Source organism: Buteo buteo, chromosome 8 (genome assembly GCF_964188355.1).
Source record: "Buteo buteo chromosome 8, bButBut1.hap1.1, whole genome shotgun sequence".
Taxonomy (NCBI): domain Eukaryota; kingdom Metazoa; phylum Chordata; class Aves; order Accipitriformes; family Accipitridae; genus Buteo; species Buteo buteo.
The window spans coordinates 12,270,432-12,296,373 of record NC_134178.1 but is presented as its reverse complement, the minus strand read 5'-3'; the positions used below and the strand labels follow the sequence as shown (position 1 = coordinate 12,296,373).

At 40.5% G+C, this 25,942-nt stretch overlaps 1 protein-coding gene across 1 annotated transcript in view; it reads left to right on the top strand.

Annotated features, from left to right (window-relative positions):
* Window positions 1-25,942, top strand: part of ABCG1 (ATP binding cassette subfamily G member 1) — a 62,740-nt gene that overhangs the window by 24,031 nt on the left and 12,767 nt on the right. The window contains exons 3-11 of the mRNA XM_075033651.1: window positions 11,741-11,858; window positions 12,618-12,750; window positions 14,168-14,218; window positions 19,124-19,269; window positions 19,965-20,088; window positions 21,168-21,282; window positions 21,981-22,129; window positions 22,318-22,419; window positions 25,465-25,633. Coding sequence (XP_074889752.1) covers window positions 11,741-11,858; window positions 12,618-12,750; window positions 14,168-14,218; window positions 19,124-19,269; window positions 19,965-20,088; window positions 21,168-21,282; window positions 21,981-22,129; window positions 22,318-22,419; window positions 25,465-25,633 — 1,107 coding nt within the window. The remainder of the gene's footprint in view (window positions 1-11,740; window positions 11,859-12,617; window positions 12,751-14,167; window positions 14,219-19,123; window positions 19,270-19,964; window positions 20,089-21,167; window positions 21,283-21,980; window positions 22,130-22,317; window positions 22,420-25,464; window positions 25,634-25,942) is intronic.

The following is a 25,942-nucleotide window of genomic DNA, read 5'->3' as shown; positions in this document are numbered from 1 at the left end:
TGCAGTTCAATAAGACTGCTGTGAAAACTACTTTTTATTTGGAGTCAAATGTAATATTTTGAGTTACTGAGGCTGACTTGTGAAATGTGATTTTTTTAAAAGGTCAAATGCTGCGCCAGCTTTTAAATTGCAGTGACCAGGACTGAAACATTTTTCAAAATCCAAGAAATGTGGCTCCTCATATCTGTAAGGGCTAGAGACAAAATTCTGTCTTTTGAGCATGTAAATCGTCGCAGAAGTCTGCATTTTGAACAACAACTCTGGTATCTAATAGTCTGGGAAAAGGTATGTTTTTTTCCTCCTATGCAGTTTGCAGGAGGCATTTCATCACTTTCCAGTTTAACCTAGAGTTTGTGATAAAGGCGTACACAGAAGTTTTAGGGAAAGCTTTTCTTTACACCCCAAGCTCTTCAGACTAAATACTGCCATCAGGTCGTGCTTGAAGGAAGGAGGTGCTACATAACTTAAGCTGCTTCTGCTGTGGTTCTGGAAAGCCCCAGGGCCTTCTTCCCAAGCCCTTACACAGGTAGGTAGGAGGAGTGAGATGAGTTTTACTTTTGCTTTTTTCCCTTCCTGCTTTCTTGCTCTGTGCGTGCACATGGTTAGGAAGAGGCTGGGAGGAGTAAGGGAGAGAAGAACAGTAAAATATATGGTGACTCTTAACATCAACACACAAGACCCAAAGTAGTCTTCTCAGAGGGAGGAAGAGTTTCTTATCCCTTGTTGCAGAGTGACCCAGCTGGATCTGCACTTCGAAATGAAGGCAGATGGGACAGTTCAGTTCATAACAGCTGCTGGGCTATTTTGGAATATCTCCTACTTGAAGATTTTTTTCAAAAAGGAAGGGATGTTGGGAAGGGTTCTGTTTTTATCTGTTTGTAAGACTGTGAATAATACTATTTGTACTTTGAGGTATAAAGGTTCTGCAATTATGAGAAATTGCTTTTTGCCTGACTGGCATACGTAAACAGCTTTCATCTGTAAATGCATGTATTGGGCTCGTGACTTCAGTTTGTCATTCGGGGGAATGTGTCAGCTTTCATTTCAAATTGTGTTGGCTCTTCTTTTGTCAGGAAAGACCTTTCTTGCGTGCCTAAGTAACAGAAACAAAGGCAATTGAAAAAAAGACAGCAAAAAGCAATTATCAAACAAGGATTAGGCTATGGATATTGCTTTGGAAATACATTTCCACTAGATTCAGAAGAAGGATGAAGCGGTGCATCATTCATACGTGGTTTTTTTTTCCCTTTCATGTTTCCTAAGGTTTGAAGATAAATTAGGGTAGCTATTTTCTGTGTGGGCTAAGTACAATCTATGCCCCAGATCTCCAAATGCTTCAACATGTAAATACTGCTTCTGAAGCCATCAAGTCTTACTGCAAGTACAGATTTATTTGCATTCATGTTTGAAGGTTACTTTCGTTCATTGACCCATTTAATTGTGATTCTCTATCCTCAGTTGCAGACATATGGCTTCATGTGCCTGTGTATGGAAGATGAACAGCTTTAACTCTGTCAGGCAGAAGCATTCAACAGAGAAACTGACAAGAACCGAATCTTACCGTGGACATATCTGATTAAAATTAGTAGGCAGGACCCATATATAATCGTAATCATCCTGTAAACCTCAGTAGAAGGCTGTAACCTTGCTGTAGGACCAGATAAAGGGAGGTATACAGAAAAGGTAAATAAAAGGAAAGGCTCAGAGCAGCTGTTCAGAGGGACTAGTATCAACTAATATGAGCTGTTCCTTTAATAAGAAGAGTGTCTAGTAGTTACCTGGGCCTGTTATTGGCTCAGTTTGCACCGACAGGTTACTAAAGAGCATAGACTTAAAGGGGACTAGTACAAAATCCATTCATCTCACAGCATGGTGGGGAGGTGTAATCAATAGTTGCAGAAGCAAGGAGGTGTGCCCACGATGCTACTGACTCCTGTTCTGCTCCTCCATACTATTGGACGAATGCATGTTTCCAGAAAGTCTGTAAATTCTGTGTCCACCTGCAAGCACTTCAGTCTCCTGTTACTTGGTGGTTTAGGTTCTGTGTATGTAAAACCCATCTTTTTTATAGACAAACATGGCCTGGCCAGGAGATGTGATACAGCCAGACAATGTGAGTGAGGTTGCATAATCTGTTAAACCTTCAGACTCAAAATTAGGGGGTTGCAGAGCTTGCAGCCTAACAGACTGTCATATCTAATTAGTTATTCTGAAGAAAAGTGGTATTCAGATACTAAAATAATGGGATGAGCAGCCTGCATAATAGAGGAGCATGGTGCACACAACTCTCATTTCAAAGTTTCAGAAGAGTGAAATCTTTACTTAGTCAGTTACTTTTGTTTGACTGCACAATGTGGACTGTCAGATCCAATGTCTTGCATAAGTTTAATATCTAGTCCAGGTATCTAAGAGAACAAGGAAATTAAAAGGGATTTCTCAGATTCTTTATAATATACAGTTTGGTTGAAGATTCTCCCTCTGCTAGAACTCAGTTTCTCATCTGGATTGCCATCTTCTCATCAATGCATTCTCTTTTATTATGCAACATGGCCTACAGTAACTAGGGATTTCATGTCACAAGGGGCTCATGATCTCTCTTTAGGCTGCAATTTACTGTATGTTTTACTGACTTGCCACAGAAGGAAGTTAGCTGATATGTTTAGCACAAAGGAAGTGCGCTGATAGAAGTCAAATCTTAGGCACTCACACAAATAAAATTAAAAAATTGCTTTAAAGTTTGTTCTCAAACATTTAGCTTTTGATTAACATCTAATCTTCCAAAGCACATTTGGATTTTTCAGGCTTTGAGGTGTTCTGGTTAAGTTTGAACCAAGTGCTACCAATACAGTGCTGTGTTCTCGCGCTAGTTAGGTAGATTGAAGCAAAAATTCGTGGAGTTTTGGGCTGTCCCCAGTTATCAGAGTGTGAAGTAAGTGCTAAATACTAATGATAAAGTGAAAACACAACGTCTGGTACATTTGTACATCCTGAACATGGGCAGGATGCTCTTCTCGATACGTTCATAGGAAACATCTGAACATGTGCAGTACCAATCCAACTTGAAGATTTTGAGTGTGCTTAATTTATCTGCTTAATTACTGCAATTGTGCAAGCAAATGAGGGACCACGATCAAACTGACATTTAAAAAAACACAGAAAATGCTTTGATACCCATTTTATTTTTGACTGATGCTGAAATCAGCCATGATTTTGTTGGCAAAGGATGAGATTTGTCACAGCATCTAGTGTCTAGTCTAAGCTAATTGTTCTGAACTCCCACTATAGTTAAGAGAAAGATGCACTTCCAGAAGGTTATTTATCCCTTCCCAGAATAGGAATGCAAAATAGGTAGAATTAATTACCTGTTAGGTGTGCCTGTTTCTCTCTATTGGTAATTTATGGGTCCTAAATAATGAATTTAGGTTAACCGTCAAACTTGTAGATGTATAAAATTAGGTAGATTGAACACTACAAAGCTTACTGTGAGCATGGGCTAAGCTTTACATCTGAGATATGAATAATCCGTCCCATGATCACTAGGTTGGAAATTGGCCATGGATCAAGAACAGTATGTTTAAGAAGGCCTGGTTGTGGGCTATATTAAGAAATGCAGTTTAGTCCACTGCAAAGAAAGAGCTTTGCTCTCCAGGGGGATTTCATGTTTTTTTGGGTTGGTTTTTTTTTTTTTTTAAAGCATGAAAGACATATTTTTAGGTTGAGATGAATGGATTCCTCATATCTGAGTTGTAAAGGACTTTGAGGCAAAGGAATTTGATTTGGTTACTTCAAGCACTCACTTAGCTTTTCTGCCCTCTCTGTCCTGATGTTTTGGTGCCTGGCATGCTGTTTTATAGACATTTGCATAACGAAGGTCGTTTCTCTGAGGCAAGGTACAAGACTACATTACAATTGTAAATTCCCTTAATTGTCCTGAAGCAGGGCTCAGAGCTTAGACAATGGAAAATCCTATTGTTCTATGTCCCTGAGAGATGTGTGAATAGAATCGAAGTATATGGATTTGTGGATTCTAAAGCTAAAGTGGAAAAATGATTCATAAAAAGGTGTATTAATTTGTGATACACAAATGATGGTGGAAGCCATGAACTGATGACCTGTGAGTTTACATACAGGTTTTATTTGGTAGACAGTTACCTTAAACATGTTTATTACTTCTAGCGTGACTTTGCCCCCCAGGCTTTATAGAGGTACAGTTCACGCCAATATACAATCAGGAAAGTTACTATTATTAAAGCAGTATAGTTTTTCACTCTGTTTTTCAGGAAAGCTGTTTATGTCCCACCCATTTTCTGGAAGTTAAAAGATGCTTCTTTTTCTTCCCAAGTATCGGTACCTGTAATTCACTTTAATTTAAGTCTGTTTGAACTCAGTGGGGAGCTTGGGAAATAAATGTCTATTTAAATAATCCCTATCAAGAGGTTTTTAAAATTCAAATTATTTAAATAATTATCAACAGATACAGATAATCCCTCTCAGCTGAGAATTTACAAACTCTTACTTGGAACATTAACAAACCCTGTCCATACCACTGAGAGGAAAGCATTCTGTACTCATGTAGTGAGTGGGGAACATGGTGCCCTGGCCGGTTAATAGCAGAATTAGAAATATATGAAAAACATCTCCCTGATGATATCCCAATTTATTGAAACACCCTGCCTTTGAACTAACTTTGATTTTTGTGAAAAGCCCCAAATACCTTCATCTTATCATTGGGAAGTGATTTAATTTTTGTTTTATACTAAAATAAAGCAAACAAGCAATCCAGTTTGGAATGAAATGGTTTGAATGCTCCAGCATGAATTGTGAAAAGGGGTAATTTCATTTAACTGTAAGTCCTATTTGTGTTTCAGAATGGAAGAGAAAAGGTATCTCAAGAGATGGATTCCTGGGTGGCTCAAACTGCTAGAAGGTCCCCAGCTGCTGAAGGGGCTCTCCCACCTCCCCACTCTGCTAGCGAACCGTGCTGTCTTGTCCTGGCAGTGACAGTCCTGCAGCCCATGCAGGTGGAAACAAACCCTCTGTGTTATTAATTTTCCAGGAACGATTTCCAGGTGGATGGGCTTGCTGTCCTCACTGGATGTGTAGGTGCATTTGAAAGCCAGCTAGGGGAAAGTGATGGGAAGGTGTCCTGGGGAGAGAGGGCAGGAGGACACTGCCCACTTCAGTAACAACGTCATCTTCTCTTGCTGTAAGGTGCTTCTGAAACTGTATGCTCCGACTAGCACAGACCCACAAACTGTGCCACGACCTTGCAATGGCTGCTAGTCACTCCGCACATCTCCTGACGTATGTACAGCTATCATGTTTACATGCACAAACTGGATGGCTGTGTGACTGCTGAGTTGTAAAATGGAACTGTAATTCATCAGAAACTAATTTACATGCACAATTATGTTATTTATGGGCAAAGAAGAGGAACCTGCACCTCTTTTCATGTGCATGACTATGTGGTCATGACTGCGTGCTCCAAAAGTAGCATAATAAATGCAAGATATTTACTGTCACTACCCCTTCAATGCTCTGCAGTGCCAACCTGCTGGTCTTCTGTAAGTGCATGCTTGCTTCTGGGGTTTAGGAAGGTGCTCACTCAGTGCAGGGCGGGGACAGAGGAAGTAAAGCACAAGGAGACCGAGAGAGGCTCCATGGGATGCCAGTATGGAGTAGCTTTCTCCAGGAACTTCACATATCTGTGCTGCCACTCCTTGCTTACTCCTGGCCTGCAGGGTTAAAAATCTGTTAGGTGAAGCAGATTGGCTAGTCTCTACCAGTAAACATGTAGATGTTTTGTTACGATAGTGGCTTCTTCTCAGGAGTGAGAACAAGGGCTGAGTTGCAGAAAGTGAATAATAGACTGAGAAGGATCAGACAGGAGGAGTTTTTGTTGGCATATTTACATCTAGGTGTATGGAAAAGACTTTTTGCTGATGTAAAAATGATAAATATGTTTTCTTGCTAATGTTTTATTACATCTACAAATGTTTCTAGTGTAAATCTGGCCTTGGGCTGTTATCTCTCTGTGTGTGTTTCTCATCTTGTGCTTCTCTGTAGAGTTTCTGCCAGCATTCCCCAGCTGTTAAGTTTTCTGATATAAATCTAAAGAGTCTACAAATGAAATGTCTGCCAGATATCATGAGGATGTTTTCCATGTCTGGATGGATTTCTGTAAGCTCTTTCTCTCACCCATAAGTCACTGACTTTCCCTTTAATATGATACGTGACTGGGTTAGCCTGTTTTTTCCTTACTTCTGTTGTTGCGCAGTAGGTAATCCAGGGAATGGTTTTTAGCCATCGAGGTGTGGGTATGGGGATCTCAGGGGTAGCAGCAAAGTCATGAATTTGTTAGGAGCATTTTTCTGTAATAGGAGGACTCCCTACTCCTGCCTCAAGGGGAAAGGTGTGGATGTGACGTCTTGATTCCACTTTCACTTTTTCGGATTTTGTGGTGGAGAATTCCCTGGACTTTGGCATAGTTTTTTTGATTGAAACAAGAGGAAATGAGATGAAGGTTAAGCCTATAAATTTTAGAATAAGAAAATGCAGTGAGTTTTGTTAATGGAACAGGGTCAGTATACAGTGCCAAGAAATTGCTGTGGTTTCTCTTCATGATTTAACAAACAATTTACTGATGGTACTGTAAAAGAACAAATTTGTGTATTGAAATTTAAATTGCTGTTTAAAACGTATGTTGCTTGTTGAAGGTATTAAAATAAGGTTAGTAATATAGTACTTTCAGAGATGTCTTCTGTATTTCCAGCTGGCTGTTTCTGAGCAGGAATATGTCACATCCCATCTAAAAAAGCACCCAAACCCACATAGAAATACAGTCCTTGTAAACATTTTTTTAATTAAAGAAATGGTGCACTTCTGCCTGGCTGCAGGTAGAGAGTGTGGGAAGAGCAGGTTATGATGTCTTTGGTTTTGACGTTTAAGTGCCGAACACTGCTTATTTTGTGGCTTGGTTTTCAGTCATTTATAGTTTTGCCAAACTTGAGCTCTTTGAATTGAAATTTCCTATGTTACCTATTTCCTATAGTGAATTTTCTGAAAAACCTTTGAGTAATTTCAGGCCAGTGGTACTTGCAGGGTACCAACAGCTGTTTCCTACCTTCAGAAGAGCTTGTGATGAAAGAGAAACAATTCAGATATATTGGGAAGGGCAAATCCTGCTCTAATTGCAGCAAGCAGGGAAGGCCTGCTGTGCTCACCCGGGACCTGAGACAGGCTCTTGGTGGCTATTGATGGATGCAGAATTAGGCTACAATGCCTAGAAACTTCTAGGAGTCTGTGTGACATTTCTCTGAGTAACAAATGAGTATATTACCGTCAATGAAATGCAAATGAATGAAGCATTTTAGTTAAAAACCTAGAGATGGTATTTACCTGAGGAAATTCACTGTAAGGATAGGGGTGAGTTTTGGTTATGGGTTTTTTTGTGCTGATTCAGACACATTCTGAAGCATGCGCTCCTACCCTAAGTATGAGGAGGGGGTGGCTTGCTTCTTTCCAGATCAGTCATAATTTTTGTGAGAATAGTAAAACCAAATCTCCCCAGAAATCCCTGTAAAATCCATGAGGAAGCAGATAAAACCATCAACAGGTTTCTCCCTTGCTGAATCCATTAGCAAAAGTTTTGGTGCCTTGAGCAACAAGAGCTCCCCTAGCATCTTCACCGAAGACAAAAGGTCACCCTCTATCAGCTCATTAAACAAGGGGCTGCTGTGGGCTTTGTGCTGCAGCCGGGCAGTGAGGGAAGTCTGCCTTTTGAATGGAGGTCTGTTCAGACCAGTCATGTGTTTCTGGCTGCGAATCTGGTCTAGTATCACAGTGCCTGGAGTTTGCTTTCTGTGGGAAATCCTAACATGGGAAAATGAAACAAATTTTGATTCTTGGGAGGAGCAGTTGAACTCTGGAATGTAATGTGAGGTGAAATTAAGACCAAAAAATTTTGCATCACTTGAATTTTCTGTTCCAATTTTGATTTCTTACTTTTTGTATTCTATTTTTAGTGGGTTGGACTGAGAAGGTTGCTGACTGCTTGTTCTGGTTGGTGATGGTATATTAATGTCCTGTTGACAAATTTGTATTTTAAGTAGTTCTTGAAAACTGGTATTTGGAATCCCATGGGCGTCAACTCTAAATGTATTAAGGGTGAGGTCACAGTAACTCCAGGAGGGGAGATTTTCCAGGATTGGAAAACTGAAAGGATCCAAGCTGTTTTCCATTGGAAATCAAAAACAGTTTTAAGAGAAATAACTGAAGGTCATGATGCCAAGCTTGGCCTTGATGTAAGTCCAGTCCAAAAGGAGACAGCTGCTGTGGTGCTCAATCTGAAGGGCCCATAATATGCATCTATCTTGGGGTGAGTTTGCTTTGAGGTTCAGCCTTTCATTGAACTCTGGGGTACGAAAACTCCTTGCTGCATGGAGGAAGGGAGAGGGCCACTTCTGTAAGGAAAATGAGGTGGGCCAGGTAAACCAGGATTGAAGGTGCTCAGAAATTCCTAATATATAGCAGATGGATATGAAACAGTCCCTGTACTAGAAGAATACAATCCCCTCCAAATGCATAATCTGTTTCTTGTGAAAGACATGTGGCCCATATAGAAGTTTTAGGTCAACTGATTCAGTTAAAGATTAGCCTCAATATTCTGAAAGAGAAGACTGTAGTTACTTAGGGACTTTAATTCCTTGTAAAGGATTATACTGGGCACCATGCTACTGCTACAGTGTCAAATCTTTTTGTGGGCTTGCTAAATTAACCTTTGTAATAGAAAGGCTTCTTACGTGCTTCCAGTCAAAAGAAGAGATGGCTTTGAGCTGGTAGCAACTTAAAATGCCAGTGATTGGGATCCTGATCTAAAACGCATAGTTTTTTCTATTTCTTCTTAAATCATGTTCCTCTACTGTTTTGCAAATGAGTTGCAGAGATGTGTCCCGCTCTGATTTAACATTGTGTGCAGAATACTTAAAATGGAAATCTCCCATCAGAGGGGCAGAAACAAGTGCAGGTAATGAGGGAGAAGTTACTGCAATTGAAGTTAAACTGATTATAATTAGTGAAATTATGTTTGGAAAAGTGACTTCAATGGATCTAATGTTACATCTCACAGTCAAGTGTAGTGAGAGGAGAGCCTTCAGTTTTAGATAATGGTATGTATGTTGATGCATGTTTTCAGACCATGAGTATGTATTTTAGGTTGTACCTCCCTCAGTATTCATGGCAGTACACATTCTTTATGCTCCCCTATAAGTTTGTGCAATATTTACTGTCCTGATCTTGAAACTCATGATGAGCTGACTATTACGAAACTCTGACAAGAACCCTTTACCCTGGAAATCTGGGTCAGAACAATACAATAGAAATTGTTGCAATGGAGTTGTCACGTGATGTTCTGTCATGTTGAACTGCCTTGTGGGGCAGACAGGGAACAGAGACAGACACCAATGAGTATTTTACCCCATGCACTACATGTGGGACCCGCTGAAAGAAATCCTGTCCCAGTGGAAGTTAATGACAGGCCAACTTGGCCAGCATTTGACCAGTGTGAGAAAGAGTTCTGAGCTGCATATAGCTTGTGTGTGTGGTGGGTGTGTGCGTAATGCAAATTGTCAGTGGTAAAGTAACGTTGGAGTCCCTTACAAATTTAATAGGCTTGGGAGGTAGCTGGTTCTCATTACACTTAAGGGATAGTGTGAAGGACTTTGTCTCTATAGATCCCATTTAGTAAATATTGTCATGTTTCAAAGGTCTGCTCTCTTCCTTGTACTTTTCCTTCAAATGGTGATTTGGATGGTGACATGGGCGTGAGGGACAAACTTGTTGACCTTGTTGGAGTGCCAAGGATTTCTCTCTTTGAAATAGCTGTTCCTTTTGATAGATGATTGTCTTTGCTTTTGTTTTTAGGTCTTGTGCCATAAACAGCCAGTGTGAATACACTGCTGTTTTTGTACTATTATATCTTGTAGCTTCCAAACAAGTTGTTTCTTTCAGGTCCAGGACAAGATTTTAGAGTGAAAATTACTGGCCTGTTTAAAAAAAAGCACTCGAGAAAACTGTTTTGATTCACTTGGTCAATTACATTCTCTAGGACATTTGCCATGAAAATGGCAGGATCAGATATTTCTAGAGAGAGTTTTTGTGGCTACTGCTTACTTCTTGGGCCGGGGAGTGCTCAGAGAAGAATATTTGCTGAGGATTTGGGAGACCCCATGGCAGCATGACATTAATGGTTTTGGTGCAAAGTTTGCTCTCTGTGGCGTTGAAAGAGTGTGAACTGGCACTAGAGAAAAGAAGAAAATTTAAAGAGAATGCTAAGGGGGGTTGAAAGGAAAACAAGAAATTATGGAGTTAGGAATAAAGAGAAATCAGAAGAAGGTAATCCACCATTCATTTTCTAGGAGCTTGCAGGCAACGTGATTTTTTTACAGCATTTCAACATTCCAGCTACAACCTATGCTAATGATAATCACAGGACTGGAATAGTTTATATGTGGAATATAAATGCTGCCTGCATATGCACCAGTATGGCAAAATGGATTGTCAAATCCCAACACTGCATGTAAATGGATCTTCCACTCTTCTGTTTTGGTTTTAATTTAATGACAGTAACATTTTCAACATATGATAATCTTTTTTTGACACCTTACTTAACATTTTTTAATTATAAAGATTTTTAACTAAAAGCACTGGTAATTAAAATGAAGTAAGCAAGCAAAAAATAAAAGGGAAAGAGATCCTGAAAACTTTAAAAGCTGCTCAGGGCTCTCTCCACCCTCCCCACCCAGTCCTTATGCCTTAAAATGAGAATCATGCAAGACAAGATGGATGCAACTAAGTCTGAATCTAGAATTCTCATTGGAGTCCAGTTTGCTTACACCCAGAGTAACATGGAGTTTGGGGTTTAAATTAACATTTCTTGACAAAGGTAATTTACTCAGGAACAAGGTGAGATATTTGAAGTTGGTATTGTGGTTATTCTAGAACAGCTTTGCCTGAGGACATTATTATTGTGGCATGGTCTTTTGAGGTGGATTAATCTAAATGAGAAAAAAACCTGCATGTTCTTAATCTGGAATAAATATTTCCCATGGAAATATTTTTACAGAGTTATTGTGATCAGTCTCCCTTTTTAGACAAGCCTTTAGAGTTCTTATGGTAAGAGAACTAAGCAGGTTTGTCTCCCTGTATGTCTCCTTGTGCTGTGTTTCTTGTCATACCTTTTTTTAGCAGGGAATCAACAAAAGCATAGGGCTTTGCCTTTTAGATCATGGCTATTACTCTCCAATAAGTTGTTTTGGTGAGAGGGCACAATTTCGGCATTGAAGCTGCAATTGGAGGGCAGTCTGCTCCAAGGCTGTGGAGTTACATTAGCTGTGGAGTAGTAGATATTTTAATGGAGGCATCAGCATCCTAGTAAAATACTCTGAGAAGATACTTAGAAAATGGCAGCAAGGCTTCCTAGCCCTATTTGAAAATTTTCCTAGAGTGAATCAAGAGTGTGTGATTCTGTAATCCCACCATACTACTTGTGTAGCAGGAGGAGGCTGCCGCTTCCACTCAGAGTTTGGCTTTTGATAGTTATTGCAATGTGCTGATCTTAGCATCAACCTCTCAGTAGGTACCCACTAATGCCTATTTGTCATCATTGTTTAGTGGAAATGAACTTTCATTGCCCCCAGACATGATTGTGAAGGATTCAGTGAACTTCTCTTTCTTCTTTCAGGTTATAAGACCCTTTTGAAAGGAATTTCAGGGAAGTTCAGCAGTGGAGAACTTGTTGCAATTATGGGTCCTTCAGGAGCTGGGAAGTCAACGCTCATGAACATTCTGGCAGGATACAGGTCAGTAACAGTGAAAATACCAGGTAAGATAAGATCACCTAGCCTGATGGCTCCTTGGAGACAACAGCAGAAGAAATCTTACCCCAGTTTTGTAGAAAACAGGTATTTCACAGATGTTGAGTTACATTCTTATTGCCTATATTTTTTCTGTTTGTCGTGTTCAGGTCACTTAGGATTTATCTGTTAACAAGTCTGATCCAAAAATAGGAAGCAATTTAAAGTCGAAAACACACAAAAAAAGTCTCCCTTCTAGCTGTGTAACTAATCTGACTCAGTGTCTTATGTTTGTGATATTTTTTAAATCACATTTTATAACCGCTTGAAAAAAATGACCCTTTTTAGTTGCCACTTCCATAATGTTGATGTCTTGACCAAACTGCAGTGTATGAAGTGACTGTGGTTCATCTTCCCGAATCCCCTGTTGTATGGCCAAATACAAAGAGTCTGTGTGTTGCTGTCTTTAGGGCACAAGGAACAGGATAGAGAAACCTAAAAAAAATCACTTGAATGGCTTGATGTTTTTTCAGACATTCATATAAGACAGCACACGTTTTGTACTAACTTTGAGTGAAATTTTCAGCAACATTCCATGAAGCCTTTTACGAAAGAGCATAATCATGAAAGAAATTAATTTTTATCCACTGTATCAATTTTATTCCATGGTGGATGGTGATTACCTAAGAATTCCACATACTGAGGCCTTTGGCAGCACAACTGAAGGCAAGATTCACCCCTGGTTATTTTGTTGGTTCGTTTCAGAGAGACGGGAATGAAAGGAGAAATTCTCATCAATGGACAGCCTCGTGACCTGCGCTCTTTTCGCAAAGTCTCCTGCTACATCATGCAAGATGACATGCTTCTTCCTCATCTGACTGTCCAAGAAGCTATGATGGTGAGCTTTGTTTCTTGCTCTAATTGTTCGGGAGAAAATATAAAAAATCTCTGTATATTGTGCACATGTTCTTACTCCTGGTAATGTCACAAGCCGTTATCTCTGTTTGATTCCCCTTAGTGGAAGTGCTTGGACTTTGATGGTGCCTTGAATTCCATTTCAGGCTTATCCTTCTATGGGTTATCTGAGCTTCTTTAGTTTTATCATTTTTAATTTGTAATCAACATTATGATTTGGAAGAAGATCTAAGGCTCTACTCCCTAGACATCCTAGAGAATGGAACCTGAAATTCTGCACAGAATGAGCCTTTGTAGGGACCATCTTTTTTCTTGGGTAGTGGATGAGTAACCTTGTCTCTCTCCCTGTCTTCCATGTTCTGACTGCAAAGTGCTATTTTGACTTGAGCATGGTCTCTCTGCTACTTCTACTCCTACTCTTCTGTGCCTTTTCTTCAATAAAGGCATTGTATAAAATCTCTTCCTGTTCTTCACAGGAAAAAACAGGAACAGAATAATCCCAAGACTTTCAGGCAACGTAAATTCTTCTTACCGTTTTTCATAGCATCAAGAAGTTTACTAATTGCCAGCCTGACCAATCAGTCTAGAAGTGCCTCTTACTCACTTTGAGAAACGAGCCAGTTTTTCTCAGAGGGTGTTAGCAAAATCAGGCTAAGGTTGCTCATACTGTATGCCAGCATCAGTTCACAAATTTTAAGGCCAGAAGAAATCACTGTAGTTTTTATGTGGCTAGTTTTCTGCAAAGGCTCTTCTCTGTGAGGAAGTTTTTCTTCTCTTTTGTTTACTTGAACATTGTAGTCAGAATCCCATAGGACCACTTTTGTAGAATTGGGCCCAGATGATACTTGCTGTGTAAATTAATCAATCAAGGCTCTGACAAAAATAATTACTTAACAGTTTAATTGCTTCTAATAAGGGTTAATCATAATGTTTTGTGGAGCTGCCTCTTAAGACAGCAAATGACATCTTTCACAAGATTATTTATTTCTGTACTCATTTGTTCACATCCTGGAGAATGGCAGAGTTTGGTTATCCTTATGATACAGATGAAGCACAAATAAACTGTGATTCTAGCATTGCCTGGGAAGTTAGTGGCTATGCAAAAAACATGACTCTCCCATCTTCCTCTCAAGCGCTTTGACTTGTAGAGTGGCCTTCCTACTATGCTTTTTGTCAGATGCTTCAGTGATTGCTTAAGTCGGATTATACTCAGTTACCTACTGAACTTGCATATGTGATGCTTGTGATTTGAACATTATAGTTCAACTTAAACTTTCCTGACTGGGTTGGAAGAAGTTGTTTAAATGGTATGTTGGGATGTTGTGTCTGAGACATCCACTGTAACTGGTTGTTGTGCTTCAGACCAGTTCAAAATCAAATTCCATTGTATTGCATTCCAGGTATCTGCTCATCTGAAACTTCAAGAGAAAGATGAAGGCAGGAGAGAAATGGTATGTATACTGTCCATCAAACTGAGATTTTTGGGGGATGCCAAAGAGGTCCATGAAGTGAGCTCTGTAAAACAGACATTTTTATCTAACATTGAATTGCGTTGGACTTGTAAGGATAGAATAAATCATAACCTCAAAGTTGACAGGTATCATTATGAGGCAATGTTTACTACAGTCTCTGTGGAAGTTGCTTTCAGTATGAGACTGAGTAGATAATTGTAAAAGATCTACTGAAATAAGTTCACAGGTTTTGTAGGATTCCTTTTAATGTACCTTAACACCTTAGATTCTCTTACAGGCATGTCTGAGGGCTCAGGCATCTTGTGTGTGGCAAGATTAATCAGTCATGTCTGGCAATGATGAGTGTAGGGCTTAATTTTTCCAAGGACTAATGAAAAACTCAGCAGTTCTTGTAACTGCTGCAGAAATTTCTGTGCTCGTGTTTGAAAGGGTTGATCTTTATGGCTGTGCTGGTGGGCATATCGTTGCACTGGACAAGTTAATGCAGTTGTAGTTAAGATACAGACTAATGTATTTTGAAGGTGTGTTGGGTGACCGAGGTTTGGACAAGTAGGAAACCAGGCTAAAACATGCACGTATCTTTTCTAAAACACTGGGAATGAGTTGCACGATTTACTCTTGCACATTTGCTGCATTGTTCTGCTTCTGCCTACGGCTGATGTGACTTTTCTGAGCGGGAGAGAAGTCCTGGTGTGTTTTGTCCATGGAGACCTATAACCCAGCTGGACCTGCACTAGGAAGTGTGCTCCTCTCACCCATCTGATTGCCACGATTCCTCCCTGTCATTTGTTCTGACACAGGGCTGTCCTTTTAAAGAAAATACCTTGGAGGTGTGTGACCAGACAAAATGGCTTCTGGCACGTTAGCTTGTGCATGAGACAGCTTTCTCAACTGAATTTGGTTACCTCACTTATACTTTAAAGGGCTGGAAATGTGCCCTTTCTACACATTTATTCTGCACTTAAAATGTCTGGGCCTGTGTATTCCTAAGGACACTCAGAGCTCAAGTGTCTGTGCTTGGCTAGAGTTACCAGAGCATGCCGAAGTGTAGGAGAGGAACAGTTTGGTGCTGCACAGCATGTTTCAAAACCATATATGCCTAGGGAGGGTAATGCCTGGAGCTAAACATAAACAAAAAATCATGGCACTGGTGAAAGCAGAGATGGTTCAGGTTGTTGAGACAGTCGTGAAAAGTGAAACGGTAGCTCAGAAAGTGTTTAGAGGCGTTTTGGCTGGCCTCAAGCTATGTTTCAATCCAGCATAAGACAGCACCAACAAGGAGACAGTATGATCTCTCATACACTGCCTCCTCGAGGAGGAAGCCTCTCTTATGTGGGGGTTATGCTGAGTGCTAATGTGATGATGTGGCCCCATGGCTAACATTAAGATTTACCTTCCAAGAAAGCTGGCTGCTCCTTCTGCCTTTGTTAGGGACATGTATGTTACTCTGGACAAGTCTTCTAGTGGCTTAGCAACTCAGTTGCCCCAGGAATGAAAAGGTAGTTACTATTGGTATAGGAAGCTCCCAATGTTTTTGCTATACTTACTCCTGTAAAATTGGGCGTTCCATGATTTTTCAGTGGGGTTTTTTTTTCATAAATAGAAAGTTGAGATTTTCATTTTGGTGCATTTTGTGGTCCCAAAACCATGCACTGATGAGACCCTCTCTGGGCAAATTAGGAAGTCTTGCAGGTGGCTGGAAGAAGCCACCTTGCAGGACTCAGCTGAAACGAAGTTGTGCAGGAGGAAGGAGGAGATGAGGGGACACAGGAGTGGGAGTGGAACCTGGACATGAGAAAGTTGTGGCCTGCTGTCTCAGTAACATGAGAGGCTTCCTGCTCTTCCCCAGATGCCAGTTTAATTCATTTTTTGATCTGATGGAGGCCTGAACTTGACTTGTTGGACTTAATCATTTCAGAGAAGTCTCTTACTCCAATAAAAGGCGCCTCTGACAGTAGCCAGCATGTGATTCTTAAGCAGAGGTTTATAAAGGAGAAGGTGAAACTGCTTCTGACCCACCTGGTGAAAAGTATACCCTTTGCCTGAAGTGTGAAAACTATGGCAACTTCAAAGGTAGAGCAGCCATTTTTGTGGCTGTCTTTTGTCTGTATTTATTTCCAAATTAGACCATTTGGCATTTCTTTAATCTCAGAGAATCCTTGAAAATCATAAAGAGCTCCAGAGAGGGAAACTACAGGAATCAACATATGTTTGGTAGCTTAAGATTGCTTTGATTCTCTCAAATCCTTTTTTTTTTTTTTTTTAATGAGCCAAACACAATTTTTTTTTACTGGAAAATACATTTGCTTAGAAACAGCTGTTAATTTTATTTGTACTTTGAAACTCTTAATTCATTTACACTTTAGTAAGTTAGGCCGGGCAAGTTAATTCACTGCTTCACACTGTCACTGTAATTACAAACAGCTCTTTGAGGAAAAACCTGTGCTGTATGCATTTATTCAACACATCATTTTTGGTTTAGTGTTGCTGGCCTGTGCTGGACTAGATCATTTTATTGTTGTAAATTGTAAGGTAAATGTTTATCATAGATAAATTTTATGAATTTATGCAGTTGCGTTAGCAAGATTACAGATGCTTGTTTAAACCAGAGACAAGTGAAAAATCCTCCAGCGAATCATAGTTTATGTTTCTAGCTGACCTAGCTTGTGCTGCCCACGTCCTGTAACATCCTTCCTAGAGATAAAGGGAAGGACGTTGGGCTCTTCTCTCTGAGAACGAAGGTTAGTGGGTTTTGTTCTTTTTTCACCCCCTCTCACTGAGAGAGGTAGCTCCGGGAAATTAAAGTCAGGACAAGTCAAGGGTCAGGCCCTGGTTGGTCTAACCAATTTTTACCATGTTAGCCACCCTTTCTGGAAAACTCCCTCCATCCAAGCAACTATTACTTAAAAAAAAAAGACAGGCTCTTTTTCCTATACTTCAGTGAAGTATTAAATGTCTGGGCTTTCTTTGTACCTTTTAGGAGGTAGAGTTTTTAATTGCATGAGCAATGTAGCTTGGATTCATTCATTTTTATATCCATGTTTTTACTGATTCCAAAGAGCTATTTTCCTCATATAGGGCTACCAGGCCAGATCTACCATCACTGATTCATAGCTGCTGGCATTGTTCTCCTTTTGCTCCAAAGACCCTGGACAAGCTGTGCTCTTCCTGAGGCTGTGCCTTGAGGAAATCCCAAACGTCTGAGAGTATGTGTGACAACTGAATTGGCTCTGAGGAGAATGAAAACACTTAAAATCAATGGCTGCACTTTAAAAACTAGACAGTGGAGAACTGTGTCAGGTTCACCCTGGCTAGACGCCAGGTGCCCACCAAAGCCGTTCTATCACTCCCCCCGCCTCAGCTGATCAGGAGAGAGAAAATATAACAACGGGCTTGTGGGTCGAGATAAGGACAGGAGAGATCACTCACCAATTACCGTCACGGGCAAAACAGACTCAGCTTGAGGAAAATTAGCTCAATTTATTACCAGTCAACCAGAGTAGGGTAATGAGAAATAAAACCAAATCTCAGAACACCTTACCTCCACTCCTCCCTTCTTCCTGGACACAACTTCATTCCCGGATTCTCTACCACACCCCCCAGTGGCACAGGGGGACGGGGAGTGGGGGTTATGGTCAGTTCATCCCACGTTATTTTCTGCCGCTTCATCCTCCTCAGGGGCAGGACTCATCACACTCTTCCCCTGCTCCAGTGTGGGGTCCCTCCCATGGCAGATAGTCCTCCATGAACTTCTCCAATGTGGGTCCTTCCCACAGGCTGCAGTTCTTCATGAACTGCTCCAGCATGGGTCCCTCCCAAGGGCTGCAGTCCTTCAGGAACAGACTGCTCCAGCGTGGGTCCCCTGCAGGGTCACAAGTCCTGCCAGAAAACCTGCTCCACCGTGGGCTCCCCTCTCCACAGGTCCTGCCAGGAGCCTGCTCCAGCACAGGCTTCCCACAGGGTCACAGCCTCCTTCAGAGCATCCACCTGCTCCGGTGTGGGGTCCTCCCCAGGCTGCAGGTGGAGATCTGCTCCACCGTGGACCTCCCTGGGCTGCAGGGACACAGCCTGCCTCACCAGGGTATTCCCCACGGGCTACAGGGGAATCTCTGCTCCGGCGCCTGGAGCATCTCCTCCCCCTCCTTCTTCACTGACCTGGGGGTCTGCAGGGCTGTTTCTCTTACATGTTCTCACTCCTCTCTCTGGCTGCCGTTTCTGTCTGTCCCAGCAACTTATTTTTTTCCTTAAGTATGTTATTCCAGAGGCGCTACCACTATCGCTGATGGGCTCAGCCTTGGCCAGCAGCGGGTCCATCTTGGAGCGAGCTGGCATTGGCTCTGTCGGACACAGGGGAAGCTTCCAGCAGCTTCTCACAGAAGCCACCCCTGCAGCCCCCCAATACCAAAACCTTGCAACACAAACCCAATACAAGTACAGACGAGATAAGAGCAGGTCATTGCTCTATAGAAACCACTAATTTTTGTTAATACAGTCCTCCAATCCCTTGTAAATACAGCCTAGAAGTTCTGTTGGAAAAAGCTTCTTGATTTTACTGTGTAAACATGCTGCAAAGCTCTGTTGATATCAGTGCCATACCCAAGCGGTGCTATAGAAGAACTGATTTCCACTCCATTTTCACAGGAAAGGCTTCCTTATTGAGACAGGTCATGTAGGACAAACAAGTAGAATTTGAGTCAAAATAGTAAATGGTAGACTGTTAAGCCCCACTGCATCTAATAAATGCTACATTAGATGGAAAAAGGTTTCAGTGTATGGATGGTGAAACAAAGTCATGAGCTAGTTTACATTCTCCATGAAAATCCGTAAAGAGGCTTTTATTTTGTGCTAACAAATTTAAATGATGCATTGCTTTGTTTCCTCTAGGTAAAGGAAATACTGACAGCCCTTGGTTTGCTGACATGTGCTAATACGAGGACTGGGAGTCTTTCTGGAGGCCAGAGAAAGCGTCTTGCCATTGCTTTGGAGCTGGTGAACAATCCTCCTGTCATGTTTTTTGATGAACCAACCAGGTACTTCAAGGCCATAAATTAAAGATAGACAAATATTGCTTTATATGGTAGAACAGTGCTGCAGAAAGGTTACTCGCCCCTAAGTCCTTGGAAAAGGCTCATTTTGTGTTGCCTGTAAATACTGAATAAGGCCACAAGAAGTAATTTGATTTGGGTACTTACTGCCTTGGGTCACTGCTGTAACCGCTGGACCATGAAACTATAAATAATTTTTAAGGGAGACACAAACTTAAACAGGAAGGAAGAGAGAGAGGAAAATATTTTCAGTTTGTGGCATGAGGGTTTTTTTTTTTTCAAGCAAAGATAGCTTGAATATAAGCATTTTGAAGTGTGACTTTTAATAATATAGCATATTTAAAATCAAATTCTGTGATCAGACTAGGAGGAAGTTGGGAGAGCTATGAATATGTATCTATTCATTAAAGTTGGGAGCATTTAAATCTGCAGTCCTAAAATGTAGAAGTCCCTTAAGGCAGCTTTGAGAATACTCTATTTTTCATTCTCAGGCATGCTTCCAACTTAATTAAAAGACTAATGGAGAAATACAAGCATAAGGTTGGCATATGATAAAATTAAACTGCTACAGAGAAAATTTATAAAAGGATAATAGTGAGAGACCGAAGTAACAATACGTGTGCTAGTTTTGAGTGGTGCATATGGACCTGTGGATAACAAACTTCTTTCTTTTTATTCAGTGGCTTGGATAGTGCATCATGTTTTCAGGTTGTCTCTCTGATGAAGGCTTTAGCCCAGGGTGGCAGGTCGATCATCTGCACGATTCACCAGCCCAGTGCTAAACTGTTCGAGTTGTTTGATCAGGTATTATTCTCAAACACTTTCTCTTTATGTGTGGTTTAGGTGGGTTATACTTTTAGGGCTACACTCTTTAGGTAAAAACATGAATAATTCTAGTCTATGGTTCCAAATCAAATAAAGTAATTAAATAAATAAGAGTAAAATATACTTTTTGATTATGTTTTTTTATTCTCTGCCCATTTCCATTATTTACAAGTAATGTTTTAAAAGAATCTGGCTGGTATGTTTGTGAAATCATGATTATCACACTTGTGATTTTCATGTCTTCACTCACCACTGCTCCTGGGCACAGGGCTGTCAGTAAAGTAAATTAGAGTAATTTAAGAGCAAGAGAGCTTTAGTGCCAGTGTCGGCAATGTTGCCAGTACACATTCTCATCCTAGCTACATAGGTGTAAATTCAGAAGAGTTTATTCATGTGAAATAATAATAATTGAAATGAAGTCAGTTGGAGACCTTTTCTCCAACCTAACAACAGGATGTAGACCATGCCTGTTTAGGTTAGATTTAAATTTACTTCAATCTTGTTAGGAGATTTAAATTAGACCTGTGAGAGCTAAGAGAAAATCTACTGCACCATAGGCGAACAAGCTTTTGCAGGTTGCCAGTCTAGCAAGGAGGTTTGTTTAAAGTCAATAGTGTAGCTAAAAGTAAGAATTATCAAGCTGTTTCCCATTGCTGTGCTGTTCCACCTCTCCTTCCATTCCTGCATTCACCAGCCTCGTCTCCCAGCCCAAAATATCCAGAATGTGTGGAAATTAGATGGCTTGGCTCTATACTTTCTTGCCTATTTTCAGCATGTGTCTAAGGCTGGAATTAGTCTGTTTCTGTGTTAATGTGCTTTAAGTCCTGGAGGGAATGTTTGCAGAATTCAAACCTTAAGCATTTCATTTTCCATTAGTTGTAATTCCATGCAAAGGTAGTTCCAAGAGGTCACAAATCTTCCCAAGGTGTTTGTCCCACGAGAACAAGAAGAGGTCATTAGGTTCATGGATTGCTGTTATACAGGTAGCAGGTTCAAATATTTTGATACTATTTCACATTTTTCTTTTTTCTTTTTCTTCTCTTTGCCTTGTTTTCCAGCTCTATGTTTTAAGTCAAGGACAATGCATTTACCGTGGGAAGGTATTAAACCTAGTCCCTTACTTGAGAGATCTGGGTTTGAATTGCCCAACCTACCACAATCCAGCAGATTTTGGTAAGGACAATTTGAATAGTTTATTTAATTTATTTTTCATTTGATTAGGACCTTCAGGGTGATGGGGACCATGGTGTGTTTTATACTTCTGTGCATATGTACGTATGTGCGTGTGTATATGCATGTACCAAAACTCAAAATAAAATTATTCAGATTTTTTCTAAGTAATTTGAATGCCATCTAGTGGTAAAATTTAGTGAATATTTCTCTCTGGTGGAAGTTCAGGTCCAGGAAATGAAAGATAAAATATATTGTTTAGTGTTTCATAGTAATTAATCTTAGTGGCTTTTCAAAGTGGCTCCAGTATTCTGTTTCTGTGTCTTGAACAATACCACTGTGGTATTGTACAGCTAATAGCATTAAGGTTTTTTTCATTGTCGTTTCTGAATTCCAAAGAAGCAGTAAGAACCACAAAAATAGACTTTTGCAATTTTTTACTACCAAGATTATTCCATATTCACTACCTTTCTTCTAAAATGGTTCATTTAACTTCCAGGATGAAGAGAAATCTCTGAAGATTTATAGAAAGATACATTTAAATTAAGTGTGTATACATATGAATTTGCATGTGGCATTTTAGACCCTGTTCTAGACAAAACTCCTGTTTCTGTCAATGCTACAGAACCAAAGGGATCTAATAATAAGGCTTGTAACTAGTCAGTAGCGTAAACCAGTAACTTACCTTCTTGTTTTTGTAGTTATGGAAGTAGCATCTGGTGAATATGGAGACCAGAACGGCCGGCTAGTAAGGGCGGTACGGGAGAGGATATGTGACACAGACTACAAGAGGGATGTTGGTGGTGAGAATGAGTTGAATCCCTTCCTCTGGCACCGGCCTTCTGAAGAGGTATTTTGTATATCCCAACTAATGGGCATGGCTTGAGACTGGAGTGGGGGGGGAGGAAAAGAATTTAAATCCTCAGCCAATGGAGGAGGTTTCTGGGCACATTCAGCTGATGAGAGTGGGGTTTTGTGAATGAAAACTAAGCAAGATACTGCAAAGAAAGAAGTTTATTCTTTTATGTGTTTCCGCAGGATTCCTCCTCCACAGAAGGCTGCCACAGCTTCTCTGCCAGCTGCCTAACCCAGTTCTGTATCCTCTTCAAAAGAACTTTTCTCACCATCATGAGGGATTCGGTAAGACTGCCTTTGTAATAACTTTTGTAGCCAAAAGGTCTATTCAGTTGATTGTGAGGTAGTGTAATATGCCTTAAAGGTCCTGTGCTTCCCATGCATGAAGATCATCACAGAATTTCAAAGGAAAGTGACTGATCTTTCAGTCTTGCTATTAACTGTACCATCTTCATTGTGAAGAACAGCTTTCTTGGAGGAACTCAGAAGCCTCTAGCCTAAAAACCTAAAGCTTAAATCCCTTCTGTGCTGCCAGGTCCCTTGTACAGATATTTAACCTACTGAAAAGTGAGTGAGAAGTGGTACTGGTATGTCACAAAATTAGTTTTTCCAGAAAATTCAGGGTGGCAGAGGTAATAATTTCGGTATGATGTAAGGTTAATACTTAAGGTCTTTATTTTTGAAACAGAAAATTGGTAAATAAAAATTTTCCTTCTCTGAAAAGGCAACATTTCTGTTTTCATACATTTAATACCAAGATGAAGTAAGCATCATAATGAAACTCTTCATTCCCAAGGAAAAAAATGTATCTTTCACCTTTTTTCTTAAAAATAAACAACCTCCTTCAAAATCCCAAACTCTGCAGTTTTCATGTATGTTCATTAAATGTTTTGGGTGCCTAGTTTGCATTAACAAAATGGAATGGTGCTTTTAGTTTTTACTCAAGAAAGTTTTTCTTATCTCTAAGTAGCTGAGTTGATCGTGAATTTCAGAGATAGGACTATTTACATTGTCTGATTGATGCTTTGAAATGTCCTCTAGGTAAGATTGTCCTTTCATTAACAGGCATAAGTTAAGGAGATGAGCTTCTTTAACTAGACCTTACATGCACACCTGTCCAAGGAACTCACCCGTGTACTGTATAATTGGTACTGGTTGGCCAAGTCCTTTTCTCTGTGGCAAATTTGCAATTTGATAAATCTGAGGAGGGGTTGTCCGCTGCTTTTTCTGCGAGTTGGAAGGTTTTCAGTGCTTTACATGATGGGGGGAAAAGACAATATATACATTAATACATATTGATATTTTAATTTGACATACCTGTCCTTAAGAAAGGGGAGAGCCAGACAATAAATATATCTATACTGGTGGCCACATGGTGGATTCAGATGAGGTAGTTTGGAAACCAAAAGCAGTTGAGCCATGTGGAGCTCAGTATGAGTAAGTTACCCTTGTGACAGGGTAAGCTGAGCCTCACTGAGCTCCAGGTGCTGCAGCTACACTGCTTTTGCCCTGCACCCAGGCAGGTATCTCTTTAGGACACTACTGTTTCCAGTGTAGACATGTCTGCACAGAACTACAGGCCTGCAGGAAACCTACTGCACCATTGTGTCCAGGCCTCTGCTGTCGGATAACCACAGTATTCCTTCCCTTTCAGAAAGGGAAACAATATATTGAATGCCATAGTAAAAGCAATCAGCTGTTTTCCCCACTGCTGTGGTTGGGAAGATATGACAGAACCATGCAACTCTAGTGGTTAAGAAGCATCTTCCTATTTCCAGACCATATATATTATGCCCATTTGTTGATTTGCCAGCACATGTCTTTGCCATAGCTTATTCTTCTTCCTTGCTGTTTTACATTGTAGTGCATTTGTCATTCAAGGATCAATTAATATGTTGAATTTTGCCTTCCTGCAATCTCGAATATTGCACATTTGGTCTAGTACCAAAGATTTGGTCAAAAATAAATTGGCATGTTCATGTGGGAGGGCCCTTGTAATCCAAAGTGTAAATACAGCTTCACATTCTCCATGTTGCTCAACTAGCTGATCAGAATGTCTCTGGGACACTTGGAGAGCATATCTCAGATGTGTGCAAGCACTAACCATGGGTCATATGGTCCTCTTCTCATCTCCACCAACGGCAAACTGTAACTTATTTTCTGATGCATAGACTGAAGACTAGTGTTGTTTTTAAGATTTTTTTTCCTGCTCAGCTGTAAAGGCTTGCTGTTGTTCCAAATTTTATTATTTCTTTTGTTCTTCTATACCTCTTTGTCCTGGTTTCGGCTGGGATAGAGTTAATTTTCTTTCTAGTAGCTGGTATAGTGTTATGTTTTGGGTTCAGTATGAGAAGAATGTTGATAACATACTGATGTTTTCAGTTGTTGCTGGGTAGTGTTTAGACTAAGTCAAGGATTTTTTCAGCTTCTCATGTCCAGCCAGCAAGAAGGCTGGAGGGGCACAAGAAGTTGGGAGGCGACACAGCCAGGACAGCTGACCCAAACTGGCCAAAGGGGTATTCCACACCATGTGATGTCATGCCCAGTATATAAACTGGGGGGAGTTGGCTGGGGGGGATCACTGCTTGGGAACAGGGCATTGGTTGGCAAGTGGTGAGCAATTGCACTGTGCATCACTTGTTTTGTATATTCTAATCCTTTTATTATTATTGTAATTTTATTATTGTTATTATTATTTTCTTCCTTTCTGTTCTGTTAAACTGTTCTTATCTCAACCCACGAGTTTTACTTGTTTTCTGATTCTCTCCCCATCCGACTGGGTGTGGGGGAGTGAGCAAGCAGCTGCATGGTGCTTAGTTACCAGCTGGGGTTAAACCACGGCACTTTTGTAGGAATACTTTATTGCAGAGAAGGCACAGAAGGCTATTTTATGCCTGATTAAGTTAGTTTGGTCTATACAAGCCTGAAATACCTTTTCTGCCTCTCTTCTGCTCTTGGAAATCTATCTTTTAGTCATAGAGAAAGTTTCCTTCTCCTGATGAATGAGGGCCAATGGCTCCATAACGTTGTCAGTAAGATTTCAGGTTGCAGCATTTGCAGCTTCTGCCTGTGTTTACAGGAAGAAATTTTCTGTACTGTAATAGCCGTGTGTCTTATTGACACTGGGAAGCTCATTACAGTAAGTTTTCCATAGCTGAAGCCCAGTTTGCCAGTAGGAAATTAACATTTCTGTATAAGTTCTTCTGGACATAAGTACTCCTTTTCTGCAATCTATATATCTGATTTCAGTCATGTAGCCATTGTTTTTGAGCCCAGACTTTTTGATCAGAAATACTGATCAATACTGAAATACTCTTTCCTTGTTTGTAGGTTCTGACACACTTGCGTATCACCTCACACATTGGCATTGGACTGCTCATCGGCTTGCTCTACTTAGGCATTGGCAATGAAGCTAAGAAAGTTCTCAGCAACTCTGGCTTCCTCTTTTTTTCCATGTTGTTTCTTATGTTTGCTGCGCTCATGCCAACTGTCCTTACATGTGAGTATCAGTCTTACTATTACATCAATGGACAAGGAGATTGCAGTAAGCTGGGAGGGTGTTGTAATGTATCTGTTTCATATAAGATAATGTTTGACTTTTGCTTTTACTTGTAAGGCAGGTGCAGGGATAAATCTTGCACTCACTAAACTGCTGTGTAGAGGCAAAGGTAGACTTGCCCAGTGGCACCTCTCTCCCCCCAGTTACACCAGTGTTTCTCAACCCAGACAGTTCACTGTTACAGTCCCGAACTGGAATTTCCCCTTGTGCCAGTGCATCTCAACCATGTCATGAGCTTGTGGTTGGTCT